The sequence below is a fragment of the Argopecten irradians genome, chromosome 9 (genome assembly GCF_041381155.1).
Source record: "Argopecten irradians isolate NY chromosome 9, Ai_NY, whole genome shotgun sequence".
NCBI classification, from domain to species: domain Eukaryota; kingdom Metazoa; phylum Mollusca; class Bivalvia; order Pectinida; family Pectinidae; genus Argopecten; species Argopecten irradians.
The window spans coordinates 4,584,233-4,607,579 of NC_091142.1; the positions used below are offsets into that span (position 1 = coordinate 4,584,233).

General features: G+C 34.8%; 2 protein-coding genes across 2 annotated transcripts in view; one reads left to right on the forward strand and one right to left on the reverse strand.

The window, feature by feature from the left end:
- LOC138331153 (nonsense-mediated mRNA decay factor SMG9-like) overlaps window positions 1–16,722 on the reverse strand; it is a 25,456-nt gene extending 8,734 nt beyond the window's left edge. Inside the window, exons 1-9 of the mRNA XM_069278624.1 lie at window positions 16,584–16,722; window positions 15,921–15,992; window positions 15,198–15,429; window positions 13,277–13,371; window positions 12,726–12,838; window positions 11,817–11,928; window positions 11,243–11,338; window positions 9,680–9,765; window positions 3,371–3,468 (exon numbers count right to left, since the gene is read on the reverse strand). Coding sequence (XP_069134725.1) covers window positions 3,371–3,468; window positions 9,680–9,765; window positions 11,243–11,338; window positions 11,817–11,928; window positions 12,726–12,838; window positions 13,277–13,371; window positions 15,198–15,429; window positions 15,921–15,992; window positions 16,584–16,673 — 994 coding nt within the window. The 5' untranslated portion in view covers window positions 16,674–16,722. The remainder of the gene's footprint in view (window positions 1–3,370; window positions 3,469–9,679; window positions 9,766–11,242; window positions 11,339–11,816; window positions 11,929–12,725; window positions 12,839–13,276; window positions 13,372–15,197; window positions 15,430–15,920; window positions 15,993–16,583) is intronic.
- Window positions 16,723–16,979: 257 nt separating this feature from the next.
- On the forward strand, window positions 16,980–23,347 carry LOC138331155 (uncharacterized). The gene is made up of 6 exons (XM_069278625.1): window positions 16,980–17,227; window positions 18,342–19,224; window positions 20,310–20,442; window positions 21,343–21,766; window positions 22,511–22,730; window positions 23,151–23,347. The coding sequence occupies exons 2-6, from the start codon at window positions 18,510–18,512 to the stop codon at window positions 23,330–23,332; spliced, it is 1,674 nt and encodes a 557-aa protein (XP_069134726.1). The 5' UTR covers window positions 16,980–17,227; window positions 18,342–18,509; the 3' UTR covers window positions 23,333–23,347.

Sequence of the window (23,347 nt, forward strand, 5' to 3'; positions counted from 1 at the left end):
TTCAGCCAAATCGCACCGGTAGAACTTGAGAAGAAGTTCAAAATGTGTTTTCAAGATGGCGCCTGTGGCGGCCATCTTGGATTTCGGATCGACCCGAAAAATAACAACACTTTGTCGGGACCATGTCAGGATCATTTCATGCAAGTTTCAGCCAAATCGCACCGGTAGAACTTGAGAAGAAGTTCAAAATGTGTTTTCAAGATGGCGGCTGTGGCGGCCATCTTGGATTTCGGATCGACCCGAAAAATAACAACACTTTGTCGGGACCATGTCAGGATCATTTCATGCAAGTTTCAGCCAAATCGCACCGGTAGAACTTGAGAAGAAGTTCAAAGTGTGTTTTCAAGATGGCGCCTGTGGCGGCCATCTTGGATTTCGGATCGACCCGAAAAATAACAACACTTTGTCGGGATCATGTCAGGATCATTTCATGCAAGTTTCAGCCAAATCGCACCTGGTAGAACTTGAGAAGAAGTTCAAAATGTGTTTTCAAGATGGCGGCTGTGGCGGCCATCTTGGATTTCGGATCGACCCGAAAAATAAAAACACTTTGTCGGGACCATGTCAGGATCATTTCATGCAAGTTTCAGCCAAATCGCACCGGTAGAACTTGAGAAGAAGTTCAAAATGTGTTTTCAAGATGGCGGCTGTGGCGGCCATCTTGGATTTCGGATCGACCCGAAAAATAACAACACTTTGTCGGGACCATGTCAGGATCATTTCATGCAAGTTTCAGCCAAATCGCACCGGTAGAACTTGAGAAGAAGTTTAAAATGTGTTTTCAAGATGGCGGCTGTGGCGGCCATCTTGGATTTCGGATCGACCCGAAAAATAACAACACTTTGTCGGGACCATGTCAGGATCATTTCATGCAAGTTTCAGCCAAATCGCACCGGTAGAACTTGAGAAGAAGTTCAAAATGTGTTTTCAAGATGGCGCCTGTGGCGGCCATCTTGGATTTCGGATCGACCCGAAAAATAACAACACTTTGTCGGGATCATGTCAGGATCATTTCATGCAAGTTTCAGCCAAATCGCACCGGTAGAACTTGAGAAGAAGTTCAAAATGTGTTTTCAAGATGGCGGCTGTGGCGGCCATCTTGGATTTCGGATCGACCCGAAAAATAACAACACTTTGTCGGGACCATCTCAGGATCATTTTCAGGTAAGTTTCAGCTCAATCCCACTGGTCAAACTTGAGAAGAAGTTCAAAATGTGAAAAGTTAACGCACGGCGGACGGCGCACGGCGGACGGCGCACGGCGGACGGCGCACGGCGCACGGCGGACGGCGCACGACGACGGACGAAACATGATGACTATAGGTCATCCTGACCCTTCGGGTCACATCATATAAAAAAGCACATCATCAATTACACCAATTCATCAAAAAAACGGGCTAGGTATTGGATCCAGCCAGCTCGTATTTACATTATAAAGTGTAATATTTATTGATAATGATATATATGTATGGGATGGTGGTAGTATGCAGGGTGCATCCCACCACCAAAACTGGTTTCAAGAAAACTGTTTGTTGTTGACTTTGTATTTCTTGTAGAAGTTGAAGAATGTTAATAAAAATGAAACAGAAAATTGAATTTTTTTCCTCTTTTTTTTGTGTGAAGGAAATGCTTAGATCAACATAACATGTTTGTACCATCTTTGACAGAAATGTTCATCCAAGGTCTCTGCTTATTATATATCGTATTCGTCCTCGTATCAACCATTTGCATTTTCATTATTAACCAATCTCTTTAGCTGATTGTGAAAACAAATTCATCCCAATTCGCAAAAGTGCGAAAGTTTTTCTGCACTCGCCCGATAATCAATCATGCTGGCACCTGCTCCAACATCAGTGACATTTAATGCACGACTTAAAGTTATATGTGCCGTAACTGGACGAAAATTTTGACATGTTATTTTTTTCTTCATTAATCTATTAAAAACCGTAAGGTTTTGATGAATTAAGCCGTGAAAATCATTCAAATGGCTCCAGATGTCTGACAAACGTTAGTTGCAACACAGAATTTAAGTACTGTAAAATTGTTGGTTTTTATGCCTTATGTATGTTGATATGGAAACATACCTGCAGAAATCACTTTACAATGACTAATAACATTATAAAAATGCTAAACGAAATTGTAGACCACGATTTAGCTTCATGGTCTGACTGTATGTACTCATTTCACTTCACTATAGATGTACATATAATTATTTTTGGCAGTACTGCCAAAAATCATTTTCAGTTCTTATATGTACTCGTAAAATTAAAACGTTAGCATTGAAAATACTGTAAATCTCAAAATGTTGGTAACTTTTGGTAATAAATAAAATACCAAAAGCTCATCTTGATTCGTGAGTATGAAAAATACGGCACATGTAACTTTAATGAAAATAGAAAGTTAGTGTGAGCTCGGTTAACATTTGTTTATTTCTTAAATAGGTTACTTTGGCTTACATTTTGATCTACATCTTCTTATTACTGACACTAATTTCTAAATTATGTGGTTATGCCAAAATTAGGTCACAGTGACCTGTATGGAAAAGAGAGCTTGTCTCAACTCCCACAATTTGAGAAGTCAATCCCAGCACATTATTATTATAAGAATGCACATGAAGTCTAAAAACCAGTCGCTATAGACAGGCAGGTTTCACTGTGATACCAAAGATGAATTTGCTAAAACATCATGTGCCTAGTCCAACACATAAACCACTATTTCTGGAGAAATATTGATACATGTATTTTAACCTGAATGGTTAGATGGTGTCTTCAATTTCGGAAGTGTTAATGTAATTTGAGTTTGGTCATTTTACCGTGTCCTGAAAGCTTACTGTAATACAACCTAAACTTAGTCACCACTTCATATTCAATTTAAACCTTATATTAAATTGAATCCTGGATAGTTCAGGGGTTCTGATCGCTTACAATCTCTACACCCCTGGACTATCCGATAATAAAATTGAAGGCAACACAACAGGTAATTTAGTCCTTTGATGCATATCAAAAGAGCCATATAACAGTGTACTGTGGTTCTAAAGAAATTTTTGCTCGTCTGTGATTGGTTCAGAACTTTTCCGCTCAGAGCTGCCATCAATTAAGATTGTCCAGGGGTGTTGAGATTGTACCCCTGGAGTGTCGAGGATGATTAAATTGATAATCATTTTAAATCCAATCATATTCTCATTTCTGGCTACATATTTATATTACTGCAAGTATTTGACTATACAACACTTCAAAATAGTGAAATAACCCTTCAATGTTTACTTAGTTTTAACGTTGAAATCTTTCTGGCTATCAATGCACAATAATGTTATTATTACGGTTAGTAGATTTTCATTTTGGGTTGCCATGAAACCCATTCAAGATTCATACCTAGATTAGGAAAATAATCTGACGAGTCTTCCCCACTAGGGTTGTCATGGTTACTGGACGGTGATGATGGTTTCAGCATCTCGGCAGTCAACAGAAACCTGGTAAAATAAATATTAAGACTTTTCAAAGTGTAGAGTACAGAATGTTGAAAATCAGAAGAAATCTAATTGATTGATTCCGATTTCAAGAAGATGTAGATGGATTGTAAAACAGGCTAAAATTCCTATGTTGTACTGATTATCTGATAGATTTCTGGGTATCAGGACATCTCGGCACTTGGAGACCTCGGCACTTGGGCTTGGAGTCACTTCGGCACTTTTCCGAGGTCACCTCGGCACTTTTGTCAGATATTTCGGCACTTGTCGGTTTGACATTTTGTCAACACATAAAATAAAGTTTCGCTTATAAGTCCTTGATATATAAAATATCCCTTCTTATGTATATGCTTCTGTAGTTATACATGTTGACAGAATACGAACATAAATTGAAAAAAATAAGATTGTTTTTTTTTTTTTATTTTGAGTTACACAAATATATGTAAATACATGTACAAGAATACTGAATAATTCTTAATTTTTTATTCTAAGCAACGTTGTTTCATAAACACATACGTACCGTAGACTGGTACAATAATAATGTAGTTAAGGGTTCTCTGTTCATAATTCACTGCGTTTTATGTTTATATAGAGATCGTCAGTTGTCTCTCATATCATACAATAATTACGGCAATAAAATCTTTATAAACTAGCTGCCAGTGTTTAATGGTAAAAGATGCATGAAATGTATTATGCTGTCGACAGACTTTTGAAGCGTGTAGGAACTAAAAAAATATTGTCTAAATCGCGATCCCGTAAGAGAATGCAAAATGCTTCAATTTCTTAATTTCAGCGTTTTTAAAATAAATAGAGTAGACTATTCATAACTGGAATATTTGCAGCATATTGATCATCGTATCGCTATAAGATTACCATGCTTATACCAACAACAAGATTAAAGCGCAGTGTATTTGACACGGACACGTGCAATTTTATGTAATAAATCTTTCACTGAAGTATGGCTTTTGCGAGACGGTCGCCGTGACCGGGTATAATTGACAAGCACGCGACTACAGAGGCCCCGCCCCTACCATATCATTGGCTACTAGCCTCGATGTTCACGTGTCAGTCAATTATAATTACCAACTGATTGACGAGGCGTGTTCCTTATATTGGTTACTGAATCTGTGCTCCAGACGAAATACGCTCAGATCTATTTCTGTAACCAAAAGGAAGCATATGATATGCAATATGTTGCTATAAATAAATCTTTAGTTATGTTTTGCAATCATGTCCATTTACGTTGGACTGTCCTTGTATTTTGGCATACCGGTAACCAGAAATAAATACCATCTACTTAAATTTGATGTATATTTTTTCGTTACAAAATTTCCAATTATTAGTTCACAATAAAATTTGTTACAGGGAAAGAAAATCATATTTAAATAAGGTTGTACAACCGTCTATATCTTCAATATGTTGTATCCAGTATTTTCAGTTATAAATAAATTATTAGGTTACTGTACATGTGAATTACCCGTAATATATTACGATATTGAATTGACCAAATTACTAAAAATACATGTAACACTCGTTGGAACAGCGATTAAATGCGGCATATGGCACTGGAAAATTATACTCTAGCAGAAATTTAATCTCTGACTCTAGTAATAAGCATGATTATCAGAAGAGTAAGCAAACGATAAATTATAAAGTTGTAGGTAAAATTCAAGTTTAATCCAAGACAAACCTATCAGCACAAAATAGCCGAGAATGAAAACAGAGCAAGATTCAGTACGAAAAAATCTGACACGTACTTTATTCATTGCACTGTTTTCTTGTCCAGACCGTGTCTTGATACAACTTAGTCAAAAGATGTTGTAAAATCAATCAATCGTCGACGTTTAATTGTTGTTGTTTTTTCAAAACTTCACAGTTGGTCTCAGTAACAACTTACCTGGCTTTAGTCAACATTTTATACAGAGAGAGCGTGGTAATTTTCTTGTTCATTCATTCATTCATTTTATTCCGTAGGCCTTTCGACCTATAGGTGAAAATAACAACATGTATTTATCAATTGCAACGTACCAATCCATATAAGGAGAGTGATCAACAAATATTGGAATATTACATAGGTTCATAATAATAATAATAATATTCATGTAGTAAAATAATATATTATGAATTCAATGCGAGACAGTTGACAGATTTCAAACTCAAATCTAATAAATGAAAGATAATTAACAAGGACACTTTTATATTACATTTGTTATCTAAATATATATTAATAAGGCTTTCAATTCCTCCTTTTGCATGCTAAATATAGATATTTACCTAGATTGGATAATTCTCTTACATTATTAATACTTAGGAGCTGTATTAATTTGAAAACAGATGGTCTTTTATAATAGTATTTTTTGATGTATTTCAACCTTAAATCATTATAAAAAGGACACATCAGAATAAAATGAAATTCGTCTTCTACATCTCTTAGGTTACACTTAATACATATTCTATTTCTACGTAAAATGTTATGGTGTCTACCAACCTCAATATTTAAGTTGTGACATGATAATCTAAATTTGGTTATTACATGTTTGTATTTGACCTCAATAGATTTACGTAGATAAAATTGGACACAATGATTGTTTATCAAGTGTTGGTATAATGAACCTTTTGGTGAGGCAGATATTTTTGCTAAGATGTTTTGCTTAGTGCTATCAACTAGTCTCTGTTTTATTATTTGAAAAGCAACGTTGTCAGGAATGTAAGTGTCAACCATATAACCGAGTCCTAATAATGCTAATTCATTCTTAATATTACTTATCCACTCGTCATTTTCGTTCACGCGATCATCGAAACAAGTTTTCACAATCAAGTTATCCGTATTTCTGAGCTTTAACCAATATCTAAACACTCTTAGTTTTCTAACTACATACATTGGTAAGCGACCTAGTTCACAATATACTAAATCATTACTTGTAGATTTTCTAACTTTTAGAATTCTCTTACAAAAATTCAAGTGTACCCTTTCTATATCTGGTGCTTTGTGTAGTCCCCAAATTTCGGCTGCATAACATAGAATACTACTTACATGTGAATCAAAAACTGAACAATATGTTTCAACATTCAAACAATGATTTTTAAAGGAAGATGCTAATGCAAATAATGCCTTTTTACCTTGTTCTGCAAGATGTTTCTGTGTTTTTGTAAATTTGCCGTTGTAATTAAAAAGCATACCTAAGTATTTGAATGTGTCAACAATTTCTACATTCATGTTGTCATATTTCCATGATTCATTACTTCGTCAGTGACCACCGTTTCTAAAAACAATAATTTTCGTTTTTTTCGACATTAACCTCCAGGTTCCAGCGTCTAGAATAATCTAATAATGAATTTAACATGCATTGCAAACCTTCTGGGCTATTGGCAAATAGGACCGTGTCGTCAGCATACGTTAATAGGAACAAATTAAGCATTTGTAGTTCAATATTAGGACAATTATCATTAATAAAACTCATTTCAAAATCATTAACATACATTGAGTAAAGTACAGGTGACAATATTTCCCCTTGTAAGAGTCCGGTTCTGTTCGGGAAGCATTGACTCAAATGGCCATCGAGTTTTACACAGGCTTTAACATTTTCGTATAATGAAAATATGATTTTTAAAAACTTTCCCCTAATTCCATAATTAATCAGTTTACTCCATAACTTTCCTCTATCAATAAAATCGAATGCTTTTCGAAAATCTATAAAACAACAATAAAGTCTTTCCTTATTTCTTAGTTTCTTATTAATTAAAGTTTGTAATACGAATATGGCGTCTAAAGTTGAAGACCCCCTTCTGAATCCAAATTGTGCATCTGTTAAAATACTATTTTCTTTCTCCCATTTCATAATTCTATTATTCAAAATAGTAGTAAATAATTTACCGAAACAACTTACAATAGATATACCACGATAATTGTTTGTCTCGTTAACACATCCTTTCTTGAAAATCGGAACTATGCAAGATTGTGACCAGGACTCGGGGAAAAACCCAGATCTAAAAATAGAATTGAACAATCTTTCCAAATATGGTAATAATATATCTTTTCCATGAATGAATATTTCATTCATTATTAAGTCTTCGCTACAACTTTTATGTATACAAATTTTCTTGTAAATGTTTGTGATAACAAAAAAACCAAAAACACAAAAACAAAACCTGAAAAGTTACGTAAATTGGGCCTTTAACACGGTTGAAATCAATTCTTTACATTTGCTTTTAATTGTAAAATCGAATTTCCCAACATTTTACTATATTTCATGCATTTTAACATATTTTAGTTGATTGTCACCCGTTCGTTTTTTAACCAAATTACTTGTGATCGTAGAAGTAATATTAGCAGATTCCGTAATAATTGAATGTATAATTTTCCGTGGCCTTATTCAAGAGATATTTATGTTACATGTATTTTTATCGCCAGCGGAACTTGATATTGACGTCAAAGTTCTGTTACACTGTATTTTGATCGTCTATTCACATATGAAAGGGCACTTATATTACCGCGGAATTTATGGAAAATTCTTGAAAAACGGACCGTGAAATTCGATCGAAAAATAGTCAAAATGCACTAAATATTATATATAAGTAAAATATCAATAATATATTAAAACGTTTAAATGCTGATAAATTAGAAATATGTTTGTTCCACAATTATTGTATCATGACTGAAATATAAATATAACAACTTTTTAACAATATCGGTCGTCACTGCTGTGCATCTGACACAAACAGTTTCATAAATTCGGAGAAAATTATAGGAAGGAAAGTAAATATTTCTCGTACAGCGATAGACTTTATAATATTTCAAAAAAACTAAGTGCCGAATTCTCTTCAAAAAGTGCCGAACATTCCAAATGCCGAAAATAAAAGTGCCGAGATTACCAAGTGCCGAATATCAAAGTGCCGAGGTGGCCAAGTGCCGAGGTCTCCAAGTGCCGAGACGTCTATGATTCGAAGAGGAAACGGCTGCATTTCTCCCTTCACACTGACGTAGTTTGTCCTCTTCTACTTCTAGAATATAACTTCCGTTCACTCGATCTGTAGCTCTTCCATTTCTGGAAACTCATGCACCTATGAGATGGAAGATCATCTGAGAAGACTTCTCTTCTTAGAAGAGCCGAAGTCAAGTTGAACTCTGATCAGTAGTTAACGCAGGTACTAAGGGGAGACAACTGCATTAACATTGCCACATTCTTAAATGATCATAACCCGATAACAGGGCAAAAATTAGAGCATGACATATTCAGAACAAGACAGTTATCTCAATGATGTTTGGTAAAACACTGAACCTTAATCATCATGTTTTCAGTTTGAATTTAGCCCCAACAGTAAAACTTACTGGTATTTAAAATGCTTTAAGGCACACGAAAGGATTTTCATCCCCATTTACTTTAAGGATTGGTTTTGTTTGGTTTGATTAAATCAACGTCCTATTAATAGTAGTATTTAAGGATGTGTCAGGTTGATGGAAAAAAGCCAGAGCACCTGGAGAAAAAACACCAACCAGTGGTCAGTAATAGGCAACTGTCCCATCGCATAAGGTGGAGGCCTGGTGATAATATATAGGGACGTCTTCCACCACTTTAAGGATAGCAAGGGTTATCTTTAGGCCACATCAATTTGAAAAATAGTTCTTCAGGAAATTGAAATTATTATTTCTCATTTTGGAAGTAAAATACTATATTTTAATATATGCAGTCTTTAACATGTCCCAATTCATTATATTTAAGAGATATTTGTTTGGTTTATGGTCTTGAAATGTTTTGCCAGCTTTTAGAAGCAGTAGAAATGAATACTAAAGCTAGTTGGTAAACTTCTTGTATTTTGTATGATCACATCATAAAACATTTACATTGTCAATATTACCAGTTTTAATATAGCATCTCAATAGTATGTTTACATCCAGCGCCATTTTTGTTTTTGTTTCGTTTTTCCGATCTTTTTTGTGAGACCTAAAATGTGAGAAAATAATATAAATAACTGGAATTCGTTCGTCAAAATCCAGAACTCGGAAAACAGGAGCGCGATTATTTTTGTTTTATATTTTTCTGAAATTTCAATTTTAGGAGCGGGAATTCCCGACAAACTATTTTTCAAATTGGTGTGGGCTTAGAGCATTGATAATGTATAATCTGTCTAGTGGGGGATTAAAACAATAGCACCAGATTAATACTTAACTGTGTGTTGAGATAATTCATCTATTGTTCTGCTTCTATTGTGTTACCTGAGAAAGCTTGTATCTGTGAACCAATCCTGAACAACCAGAACGACGTGACACACATTCATCAAGAAGGCTGCTTGTTGGAGAGACTACAGCAGATAATGTTAAACAATTTTAGTTTATAATAATGTAATCGAAAAGTACACGCCTGAAACCTGAATAATATCTATGTTTAAGTAAGTATAAAACCACATATATTCCATTTCCTGTTGTTTCTCTACATAAAACAGGCATTAAATTTTTGTGTTTAAGTTCTGTTAAAGTGAATAGTCGGGCAAAGAAAACCAGTCTAAATGCATTCATTGGCCTTCCAAAAGTTCTCACATATTAATACGACGGTCAAGTTCTGCTTAGTTTCCCAGTTCTGACCATTAAAGTAAAGAAAAGTTGAAAGCATTGAAAGCGAGGCTTTGTGGAAATGTAACCACGGACATAGTGAGCCGGGAGGACGTTTTAGAATTCCCTTACTTTAAATTAATTTCTTCGTAAATTAATTTCGATTTTTATTTTTCCATTTCATAAGAAATTATACTGGATACATTCACACCATTTTTATCGACTTTAGCCATCCTTGCCCGACTGTTCACTTTAAGTTTAACATAAATCTTTCTTCCGTCTTTGCACATTATGAGAGTTATCTGGTAGGCATTGATTGTGATGTCCTTTGTTAGCGAGTGTAACATAATATTTTAAAGAGAAAACATGGTAGAGTTTTGCTGGATTGGATTGTCTGTTTAGTTTTCCAACTTTCTACTTACTGTGGAATCACTAATTTTCGTGGGAGTTTAATTTTCATGGATTTTGTTGTTTGACCAAAATCAATGAATTTACGTCCCCACGAAAATTGATCTCTTTTAATGAATGTATAAGAATGCCATGCAAATTTATCCATTCATTTGATGATTTTATTAGTACCTCACTGCAGGAAGTCTATTTCAGGGAATAGCATAACAAGATCAAATTTGGAAAGTATATATATTGTTCAAACAAGGACAGTTTTAAAATTTGATAGGCTATACCAACGATTAATTGATTGAGTCTATATCAATGTGACACGATAATTGTTTAATGGCTACACCTGTAAAAACATTAGTTGAGAACCCACTCTAGCTTGTGAGTGTAACTGTACGTGTTGTGTAGTGGTAGAGCTTAGTTGCCCTCGAGCAATCACACAGTACAGTTAGCAGTGTCGACTGTGTATTGTTGACAGTAATGTAATATGTAAGGCCTTCTCCACGAATTTAAGTGTCAACGAAATCGTAAAATCTTATAAAACACGAAAATTGAGCCCAACGAAAATAAATGACTTCATAGTAGTAAGCTTCACTCCAAAAATATAAATATTTATGAGTGCAGCTTAGTGGAGAGAATTTGTACAAATTATATAATCAAGTCTAGAATTTTGTTCACAAAATAATGACGTCACAATCAATACCTTCCTGCAAGACAGATGACTTTAACTGTAAAGAGAGCAAAGTTAATCTGCCTGTCATTTCGTAATGAACCTTTAAAAGTTCTTAAACATGCACATGTACAATTAAACAATGTTCTTGGTGTATGGCATACTTGTATTTCGATGCAATTTTCTGCTGTACTGTACTCGGAACCAATTTTCTTGTCATGACGGATCATTTTATCCAAGACTGATGCACTCATCACTGGCTGTAAAACAAAGGGCATTATTTACATGAATATGGGGTATTACATCAGTGGCTATGTGATGTGAAATTAATAAACAATTCAATAATTTCATATGCCACAAATCTTCATTAATTATAGAGTTTGATAAAATTTGTGTTACATGTATTTATCACAAACTTTTATGAATAGAAATATCAGTAAAACTTTGAAAATTTCGTGTATGACAAAATACTTGAAATCTGCTGGATGAAATGTTTTCGTCCAACAAGACCATCATAAGACATCACTTATCTTAAACATCATAACTACCTGAGATGTCTCAATTATTACACATGTCTTACGATAACAATCATATATAAAACTATAACAAATCAATTATCAAACAATCAAAAATGAAGCAATAGGTAGGATATCTATGATGACGTAGCTCTGGAAGACAGACAAAAGATTTCTCACAAATGGTCATCGTCCTGTCAACAGAACAAGATGATAAACTAACCTGTGTGTCAAGAAAGATGATTCGCTCTCCAGATACAAACATGTCTATACCATTTGTTTGGTGTTCACAAAGCTCAATAGTCTCCTGGGTCTGAGGTGGAAACAGGAACTGTCTACAGAGCCAAAAATTGGTATTAATTTTTGAATTAGTAATACAGTGGAACTTGGTTGATACAAACTCGGACAATTCGACAACCCGGCTTAATACAAAGTACTTTGCCAGTCACGGCAATAATTGTAACAAATTGGGATTTATTTTTTAATTAGTAATCGTTGGCAATGATTGTAAAATAATGCTTTTCTTTAGTCTTTAAAGCATTTGCAGTAGACTTTCAAATGGTAAGATCTGTTAAGAGGATCTGAAATAATGTTTTTTCAATATAAGTTTTGCCACAAATGAATTGTTATAGTATTAGTATTCTTTATTTGCATATCAGCATTATCTGCTCTTGCATGTAGGTATTGATAGTGAGATCATCAGTTTACGGGCATTATACGAAGTTGTGTCATACTTTTCGGATGAAAAAAACACGCAAACATTCACAAAGTAATGACATCACAATGAATACCAACTGGCAGGGGCGATAACATATAACTTATCGCTGATGGGACTTCACCTATGAGTTTGAGTCTTATTTGAAGCAGTTGAAAGGTACTGCCTGCTGTTGTCTGTTGTCGATGGTTTTTCTTCATGAAACCGTTCTCATGCTCATACTCATATTCTGGTTTTCCTCCACCAATAAACCTAACACTTCCTAAATTACCCTGGCTGATAATTTTATAACTGGATGTTAAACCACTAAAACTTATCTCTGACAGTTCCCTTAACATTAAATATTGCTCCAAACAATTAAGTCTCTTATATGCACAAACTTGTTGTTATTTCTCTGTACATTTTGACGTATTGTACCTGTGACTGTCGTCTGGAGAATTACCCGCCAACAGAGACATGACCGTAGACTTTCCGCTACCCTGTAATCCGATCACTCCAACCACAAGGAAATCAGTCTGGTCTACCAACATCTAAAAATACAAAATACCAAGGGGTGAAACCCCAAACATAGGAATACCTTCAGATTCATTTCAAAGTCATCAGATCTGAAAATATTCTTATTAATGAATAAAGAATTTTGTTTGATTCCTTAAGATTCATTCCAAAGTAAAGGAATTATTCAATTGTAAATAAATACCAAAAATAAATAGTTATTTATTTACAATATAATTCTATCAATCGGTAATCATTACACCATACTTCAGTAGATATTGATCGTAATAAGAAGGTACCTAGTTATACGAAGAAATACATGGGCCTAACTTTTGGGTGTGAATTACGTGTACAAAAACTGAAGAAAAAAAATCGTAAAAATGGGCTTTGCAACTTACAACACAGGTGCGACTTGACCACAGCTGGAAACAATGACACTTTTGTTTTATAATAAAAAAAAAAGTTTCCATTCTCACCTCCATTGCAGATTCTTGCCACATCTGAGAATCATCTACCAACTTTGCACACCTAGTCATTTCTGGAGGCGGTGCCAGTCTATTTTGACTTGAACCTGTCAAAGGGAGATAGTTTACAGTAAAAAAATATATTCACCAGTAAAAAATCCTTTGAAATTTTGCAAACTAAATCATAAATAGACTTTTATAAAAGAACAAGAGGCCCATGGGCCTTAACTGTCATCTGAGTACCTTGGCAATAATCATATAGGAAATTAATTAGATATAGTGTCATGGTTGCCATCTTCGATTGGGGATCAACCAGAGATGTAACAACACTTTGTTGGGACCATGTCAGGCTCCTTTCATGCAAGTTTCAGCCAAATCGAACCGGTAGAACTTGAGAAGAAGTTCAAAATGTGTTTTCAAGATGGCAGCTGTGGCGGCCATCTTGGATTTCGGATCAACCCGAAAATAAGAACACTTTGTCGGGACCATGTCAGGATCATTTCATGCAAGTTTCAGCCAAATCGCACTTGTAGAACTTGAGAAGAAGTTCAAAATGTGTTTTCAAGATGGTGGCTGTGGCGGCCATCTTGGATTTTGGATCGACCCGAAAAATAAGAACACTTTGTCGGGACCATGTCAGGATCATTTCATGCAAGTCTCAGCAAAATCGCACTGGTATAACTTGAGAAGAAGTTCAAAATGTGTTTTCAAGATGGCGGCTGTGGCGGCCATCTTGGATTTCGGATCGACCCGAAAATAACAACACTTTGTCGGAACCATGTCAGGATCATTTCATGCAAGTTTCAGCCAAATCGCACTTGTAGAACTTGAGAAGAAGTTCAAAATGTGTTTTCAAGATGGCGGCTGTGGCGGCCATCTTGGATTTCGGATCAACCCGAAAAATAACAACACTTTGTCGGGACTATGTCAGGATCATTTCATGCAAGTTTCAGCCAAATCGCACCGGTAGAACTTGAGAAGAAGTTCAAAATGTGTTTTCAAGATGTGGCTGTGGCGGCCATCTTGGATTTCGGATCGACCCGCAAAATAACAACACTTTGTCGGGACCATGTCAGGATCATTTTTATGCAAGTTTCAGCCAAATCGCACTTGTAGAACTTGAGAAGAAGTTCAAAATGTGTTTTCAAGATGGCGGCTGTGGCGGCCATCTTGAAATTCGGATCGACCCAAAAAATAACAACACTTTGTCGGGACCATGTCAGGATCATTTCATGCAAGTCTCAGCCAAATCGCACTGGTAGAACTTGAGAAGAAGTTCAAAATGTGTTTTCAAGATGGCGGCTGTGGCGGCCATCTTGGATTTCGGATCGACCCGAAAAATAACAACACTTTGTCGGGACCATGTCAGGATCATTTCATGTAAGTTTCAGCTCAATCCCACTGGTCAAACTTGAGAAGAAGATTGAAATGTGAAAAGTTTCGGACGGCGCACGGCGCACGGCGGACGGCGCACGGCTCATAAATAGACTTTCATAAAAGAAAAACAGATGAAAGAATTAACAATTGGCAGTAAAAATAAAATCCAAATCAATCATTTGAAAAATTGTCAGCCAAGATCAGTCAAGGGAGATAACTCTTTCCTAAATTTATATCGGCAGTTAAATAACATTACATGTACTTTATATTCCTGTAATATCATGCTGAAAATAAAAAAAAACTGACAAAGAGTACAGCAGCTATGAAATGGTTATTAAGTCATATATCAGCTATTTGTAAAACTTTAAAATAATTTTGAATAACTGTTACATATGTTTATTTGTACATTATATATGAAATCTTAAAATAATTGTTTTAATGTACCAATATTTCTTTCCATTTTTCTTTTAGATTCTCCAAAATGAAAAACAGAATCTAAATTAAAATTCCAAGAATCAAAATAATCTAAAATAATTTAAGTTGAAATGACAATTACTCTCAGTCGGAAAGTGTTGAGAGCGCTGCACTGTAAGTGTTGGCTGAGGAGGTGGTGTTTCACCAGAGGTTAACGATGCTGGAATACTTGTCAAGTTTCCAGATGGTGTAGAAGGAGCATCATCACGGTTTCTCAGCATCACCATTTTTTCTGGAGTTTTACTTCCGAGTGCTGAAGGTGTGGTCGATCCACCGCCACCAGGAGTGGCTCCAGCTGTCGTGGAAGAACTTCCCTACAATACATACAAAATTCTTAAGTTTATGGGTTGGTTTGATTAGTTTAACATCCTTGATGATAACAACTCCATATTGGATCTAGCGAAGTCCTGTGACATCATTTATTCAATATATCATAGCTCACAACATGTGACTAGACACCATGGGAAAAATTTGAATTGGAGAATTTAATAAGTGAAGCTAACAAGTAAACTAAATACCGTATTTCCCACTTGGGATTGTAACTACATGACTGTAGATATTGATGGGGTGGGGAAGGAGACTTGTTGTAATATAGCTACTGTTGTAGCGGAAAAGATATCACCTTCTGACTGACTTATCTTTTCCGCTACAACAGTAGCTAGTTGTAATATGTCTGCACTTCTGATACTCTGACACCTGTCGTGTTTGTGAAATTATTAGTAGCTTATGACTAAACTTATCTTTTCTAGAAAATATTGATAAGAACTATATCACAATAATTGATAGGCTTTACACTAAATTATACCTGTTCTTGTGTAGCTGGTTTGGCTAATATAATTGGACGTGGCTTCTCTGATGTTTCACCTCCATAATCCTCCTTCATGTAACAAATATGAGAAGTTCACTCAACAGAAAATGTAAATTTGAATAATGCATAAAAAAGATAAATCACAAATTAAAATCCGAACAATTTGAAGGTTTTAACTAATATTGAGGCGAGTCACAACAGAATGTGTTTTTCTGTAACTTTAATTCTTAAATTCATCATCTTCCATCACTAGAGCAAATTTTGACTGTAAGAATTGTAGGAATAATAGGTGACAACTTAAAAATCATGACATATCGCCATTAATTAATCATAGTGTAAATAAATGAAACCATGTGTGCCTTTTGAAAAGTTCTTATTGTGAAATAAAGAATGTTTATACATATGATAACTGAAGTATTTGAACACAAGCATCTGCTTCTGGTTTAAAAAAACCCAACAACAACATAATAGCAAATCCCTACTATTATAGTAGGGGTAGACTATTGTAGTTTTCCAAAACCTGAAGCAGACTCCTGTGATTTGAGTAAGAACTTCAGAAAGCAACAGAGCAACGGTACCGGTGTTTGAAACTAGCGAATTTAAATCAAAACTGGGTTCAGCAGATGAAATACAATATGTGTAAGGTCTGTGGATATAAACCTTGCGCTGCCTTTCAGGACCACCTCCTCTTCCTCCCCTTCTTGGCCGTCGCCTCATTCCCCGACCATCTCTGTCGCTCTGTGAAGACATTTTTTAAGGCCTACTTGTCGGGCACCGAGTGTGTAATCATTTTACACTTTTTTACCTTCAAATTGAAGAGCGCCAAAGTTTTAAACGTTTCGAAGTGATAATTAAGTTTACAACAAAACATTCATTGATGGTTTCTTTCATGAATAAAGACTTATAAATTATAACATTCATATTGTGATGAATTGTATTTATAACTCGAACATCAATGAAACACAATAATTTAACGCATATTAGATAAAAGTAAATATACATTTTTTGAGATCGCCCCTGTATATTGGAACTCTTTTGTTGTGGAGGCAATGAACTCATTCGACAGTAAACACACCACTTATTAACATTTTTATCAATATGATTGGTGTTTTGCCATAAAGAACGTCACTTTGCACCTTCAGCGGAAAAAATGCATATACAGTGACGAAGGAGATCATAATGAGAAAGTGAATAGTTTCTCTCACATGCATGTGACAGGTGGTTGGTTCGAGCCGGGCACAGACGCTCCGGAGACACGACAAGATGATGATGTCATGATCACCATCACACCACTGTTTTCACATGTGGGTACTTTGTTGTTAAATCTCTGCATTATTATTACGATTGATGTAATCTTCTTAGAATTTTTATAATTTTCGTGTTAGCCTTTGCTCATACTTTTCCCTATTAATGATAAATTTATAAAATGCATGAAGGTTATAAACTATGATTGAACTAGATCTACATGTACTGTGGCAGTAGAATTTTGAAGGGAGTTCAACACAAATTTTTTATTAAGTTTTTGTGCATCAGGTAAATTACACAAAAAAAGAATTGTGAAACTAAATTATACTGATACATACACAGTGTATTTCTCTTAATATCATGTTCCTTTATCATACATGTGTGTGATATTAAAAGGAATATGACATTAACAGTAGTTATGTCCATGCATCAAAACATTTGATGTCACCATGATAATCCGTTACATATTAAATGCAAGAAAAACTTGGAAATAATTTGCTGTAAACACATTTTCCCCATTAAATTAGTTAACAGAAGATAATATTCATGTTAACAAAAGATGTAACTGTTTCATGCCATACATAATCAATTTATTTTTAATTGATAACATAATGTTTTCAGTCCAGTAGCAGTTATTTACAGGACTTATATAACAGATTTTCCTTTGGGATTCAAAAAAATTATATATCTCTTTGTATTGCATGGGTCTCATCAAAATTTGAAATTTAGTATTCTAGGCTAAAATGCTATGTAATTGCTGAGTAGTTATTTTAGCTTTGGCCTATTGTTTGAAAAAAAATCGCACAGTCAACCAGAAAGTATGGGTGATATTTTGTTACAATAGCCAGGCGACCAGGCAAATATCAACTGATGCATTGAGATCTACATATGTATTTATTTATTTGGGGATTTATATGCATTTTAATATGAAATGAAAGTGGGTCAGATAAAGTGATGTAATGTGTTAAAAGGACAGGAGAGGAAGTTATATTTCAGTTATAACAAGTTAAAAATAAAGGATTATTGTATCAAGATAAAATTGGTACATCAAATAAATATGTTATTAAGCAGAATATGACATTAACCAATGTGACATTAAGTGGCTTTCACTGTATATAGAACAACCTATACATAAACATACAAAACGTATAACATTTTCTATATTCTTTTCAGGTAACATATTCACTAGGAAGTGGTGTTCAAAGAAGTCCAATGAGAAGCAAACGGGATAAAGAAGATCAAAAAAATAAATAGAATTTTAAAAAAGATAAAGAAGTTGAGAATTTTCTATAAAGGAATGGATAAGAATGCATGCATCTGTGGATGTGAGATGAGACTACAATGAAAATCATCGTACAGAATGTGTGTCACAAGGAGGTTGTGTCACTACACCTGCCTCTCATCATTGGTGAGATTGAGTCTGCAACCCCGCCACCTAGTCAGAGTCACTTGGAGGTTTGGAATGCATCTTGGCCGCAGTATGCAAAAATACAATGGCCAGTAATAGACAGAACATTCAAAGCTCTTGTAAGACTGGGAATTGGAGAAAATATAATACATCTAAAATTTGAAAATGAATTATCAACGATACATCTCATCCGCGAGATTCCAAAATTTGTCCATTTCGTCCGTCCAGTTTACATTGTATGTTCAGACAACGATGGCTATTTTCAGGCCCCAGCAGACGAGGACAGTTCTCCCAGCAGTGCTCAGGAAAGAATCAAACTAGCAGCCATGTTGATTCAGACATTCACTGCCGAGAAAATGAGAGAACATGGATTTGGGAGGCAGAATTTTCAACTTGAGGTCGATGAGTGTGGAGAACCGCTTTGCCATATATTTCAGAGTAAGCTTACCTTGGAGGAATCTCATAGTAAAACTGGAAATGAACTATGGACTTACTTTGCAAAAGAACTGATGAGCTCTAACTTTCAAAAGAAAGAAACATGCAAGTGGTTTTGTTTTATGTCTTTCACAAGGTATTTTCCACCTGAAGGCAAATTGCCCAAAACTCACGGAGAGGTTTTGAGTAACACACGTGGACATACAGCACTAGGTAAGATTTATTGGCTGCCGTAATATAGCTATTATTTTATTTTGAATAAAAATTGGGAAAATGAAATTTTTGCGGTTTTAATATTTTGGGATCCGGCTATAATTGTACAAATGATTCAATCCTTTCTCAACAATTTTCGGGTTCAATTTTCACGATCATAGCAATATGTGCAATGAAATCGCAAATATATCATCAGCACGGAAATAACCAGCTATACTTTTCAAAAATTGCTTGAAAATACATCACTTAATAATTAAAAAAATTTGCACTAATTTATCATTGTTTTGAAGTAAACATACTCAAAATTATAGATTTGAAAATGTACAAGGACAACAAAGAAACATAGTTAAACTCTCCTTTATAGACAGGTGTCCTTTACACAGAGGTCAATTATAGTAAATTAATCTAAATGGGGTTGATGTGTCTGTCCTTTTTAGACAGGTGTCCTTTATATACAGATATCCTTTATAGACAGGTGTCCTTAATAGCAAGTATGAATATATATAAAGTATATATCATTTTTAATTCCCCATAAATTGTTTAGATATTACCGGTTAAATTAAACATGTACAATATGTTGAGAATTAAACTTTTTAATAACTTTTTATGAAGAAAAACAATATCTTTAATATCTTTTACAATAATAATAGCTTGTACTGTACAGTTGCTTATATTAGCAGAGGTTTTAATTTCCTTAAATTCGTGGGTCCATCCAGAATTGCAAAATTTAATACCTCACATAATTTATCAAAATAATGATTTCATGTATTATAGCCTGTCATAATAATAAAAGTCTAGAAAGATAATTCACGAAAATAAACACTCGCAAATCAGTAAATCGCAAAATTTTACAACCCCATAATTTAACAACTATGCAGTATGTTAGACTATTAGATATATAGTTTCTGCTTCATTTGTATATACCGGTATTTATATTCAACTGTTAAAGTAATTAAGTCATTAACTTTAAATTTATATTGCATGCTTTGTTAGAAAGATTTTTGACTTATTATAGCTTAATTTGCTGAGCACAATGCATTTTGTGCAGTTAAAAGGTATATGAATACTTCATCTCTGCATTTCAGGAGGTGGTGGTCTAGCGCTGTTTGGAACAGGTAATTTGCACACCTGGGCACCCTCGTTAGAAAAGGTGTACAGCTACTTTACTAATAACAAGAAGATTGATCGGAAGGAACTCATGGATGACAGTGCTTACAGGTAAATACTCTGGAGATTTTTTTATCATTTAAGTTGTTACTTTCACCTAGCTCTGAGGCAGATGAATGTGTTTGATTTTACACCTGATCAACTGAAGTGAAAGGTTTGCCAGAAATGAAAGTTAAATGCTAACATTAACCGATAACAGGTATTTCTTTTCTCCTATTGCAATTTTTGGGGTTATACTTACATTTAAGTCGAGTCCAATAACAAATAAGCTATGATAATAGAATGAAGAAAACAAAAACATACCATATTCGACCCAATGAGCACCCCTTCCTATAAGTGCTGCTCTTCCTTTTTAAGGCTTCATTTAAAATATAAAGACCAAAACTGATAACTGTCAAGGATTCTCTATTTGATTTCTTTTCATGAATTTATTAAAGACTTACACAGTACAATACTTTTATCAGATTTTCGAATTGCCTGAATTTGGTCTTAGGCCAAAAAAAATAAATGTCTGTTTAGGGTTACCCGTCCGACCCTTATTTTTTTAACTCCTGACCCCCCAAAAAATAATCAAAAGTTGGGATTTCAATCTCAGCGTCTGTTTCCAGCTATTACTTTAGAGTGAAAGACACGCAAAAAAAAAAAAAAAAATCCTAAACTACCGACCCTATATTTTTTGCCAATGTATAAACAGACATTTTTTTTTTTTGCCTTATTCATATGTAAGTCCCCCTTCATTTTTCAACTTGTTTTAACTGCCCTATGGGTGCTTATTGTGTCAAATACAATAACAAGAAAATTTAAATTCAAAATTGTGGAATTATTGATTATTTCTTTGCCTTATAAAGCATTTTGATCATTTTGTTGACTTATAAGACAGTTTATAAAATTGAAATACAGGAATTGGGCATCTGTTTTTAATTTTGATTTTTTTTTTAAATTTAATTACAGGGAGTATTATTGGGCCAACTATGCAACAGGTCTTGGTGCCTCTCTTCATGAACTAGGTCACACCTTTGACCTTGCACACACGCCAACGGGTATTATGGCAAGAGGGTTTGATGATATTTATAAAGTTTTCACAATTAGAAAGTCGCGGAACCGTGACCGCAGCAAGACACGGCATCACTACCGCAGTGGAAGTCGTGACAGTAACATCTCCCGAACGTCGTCCACGAGTAGTGTAGAGAGCATAACAGGAAGTAGTAACCAGTCTGCGGAGGAAAGTTCAGACCAAGGTCAAGGGTCAGGTCAGAGGTCAGACAAAGAACAGCCTAAAACTCAGGGTCAAACTCACCATAAAAGCCAAATTCATCAACGACCAACTCAGCTAAACAAAAACAAGGATGTGTGTTTTGGTAGTCCTTTACGAAAGGTTTGTGAGTCTTTACTTTGTACAAATTGGAGTTATCTCTCCTGAACAGAATCAAATGTGTTGAGAATTTCAAGTCCAACTGTATATATATGCCCTTTAAGATTTATTATTTATGTATTTGATTAATGTCCTATCGGCAGGCAAGGTCATTTAAGGCTTGCCAGGTTTAGGAAGTTCAAGTGGGGAAAAAAGCGGCGCTTCAAATAAAAACATTGGCCTTAGTTCTGCGTTCAATATCTGGTAACTGCATGTTCCAATGTGAACTTGAAACTCAGAGGTGGAGGATTTTGGTAATTCTTGACAACTTGACCACTTAACCATGGCCCTTTGCTTATATAATTAATACAGTTTAAATGCTAACCAGGCTTATGGTTTCAAAGAGATGACAGATGACATTTAGTACATTTTCACTAAAGCCCTTTAACCCATAAAACAGAAATGGAATAAAATCTTGAAGTACTGTATCACATTGGTAAAGGGATAAAGAGTATTACATTAATGATTTATCTTATATTACGGTATGAGCAGTTATTGTCACGGGGGTTTATATTTTTTGAGATTTCGCAGGATATTGCTATGGCTGCAGAAATTTCAAACACAAAAAATTGGTAGTTGAACGATTTTTAAACCAAAAATTTTCTATTACCAAATTGCGAATTGATAAAACCATTCAGATTTTATTTTCTTCTTTTCAATCAAAATTTCAAAAATTTTGACCCGCATAGATTAAAATTTTGTTCACAGACAAACCACAGTACTAGTTATATAGCACCTCCACCTGTAGTGGTCAAAATGGAGAAGGGCTTCACACCGGTCAAATCTCCATCTACACTGACTGTTAGTGTGAAAAACTACGACGGGACACAGCAGCACAAGATCGTCGCCCATGACGATGGAATAGAGACGGTGACAGACATGCTACTTGGTACAGATGGCCGTCTGCTGGCAAAGTCCACAACTAGGGGTAGGTAACTCTTTACATTTATATACAAATGAGTGGGACTAGGTTTCATTAGATTTTGATTTTGTTAAAAATTATTATATACAGGTCAACCAAGTATAATTTCGACAGGAAATTCAAATCTAAACCTCAGATTAACGTTACATAGTGTATTGTATTAGTTTTTGTTTGCATCAGCAAGATCTTGGATGACCTTGAAAATTGGAATTATTTGTCTTATTTATGGCATTAACGCTATTCTTGGCGTTTTAACATGGATATCATCTGAGAGTAACTTACTGAGTTATTGCTCTTTTGTTGTATCAGACTAACGGACACAATAATTTCAGTAAATGTTCATTAAACTCCATGAAACTTTTTACAAATTTGCTTCATACGTCAGATGCCTGTTTAGCCCCATGGGCCTCTTGTTTGTTATTGTAGAGAGGACATCCTCCTGTTCCTCTGTCAGCTCTACCTCTTCTCTACAATCACCATTCTCGATGACTCCTTCCAACCTCCCAAACTCACCTGAAGAGCCTCTTGTCTTCCCAGAAGTCACATTCAAAGATGGCGGCGCCCACTGGTACAGGTCCTCTGCCGTGCTTCTCTTTTTCCACAAGTAAGTGTCAACATCTTTT

Bases quoted from the DNA above. Each gene is read 5' to 3' on its own strand.
- LOC138331155 (XM_069278625.1), top strand. From the start codon at position 18,510: ATGAAAATCATCGTACAGAATGTGTGTCACAAGGAGGTTGTGTCACTA. The intron at 19,225-20,309 runs GTAAGATTTATT...TCTGCATTTCAG, and splicing joins ACGTGGACATACAGCACTAG to GAGGTGGTGGTCTAGCGCTG. The intron at 20,443-21,342 runs GTAAATACTCTG...ATTTAATTACAG, and splicing joins ATGGATGACAGTGCTTACAG to GGAGTATTATTGGGCCAACT.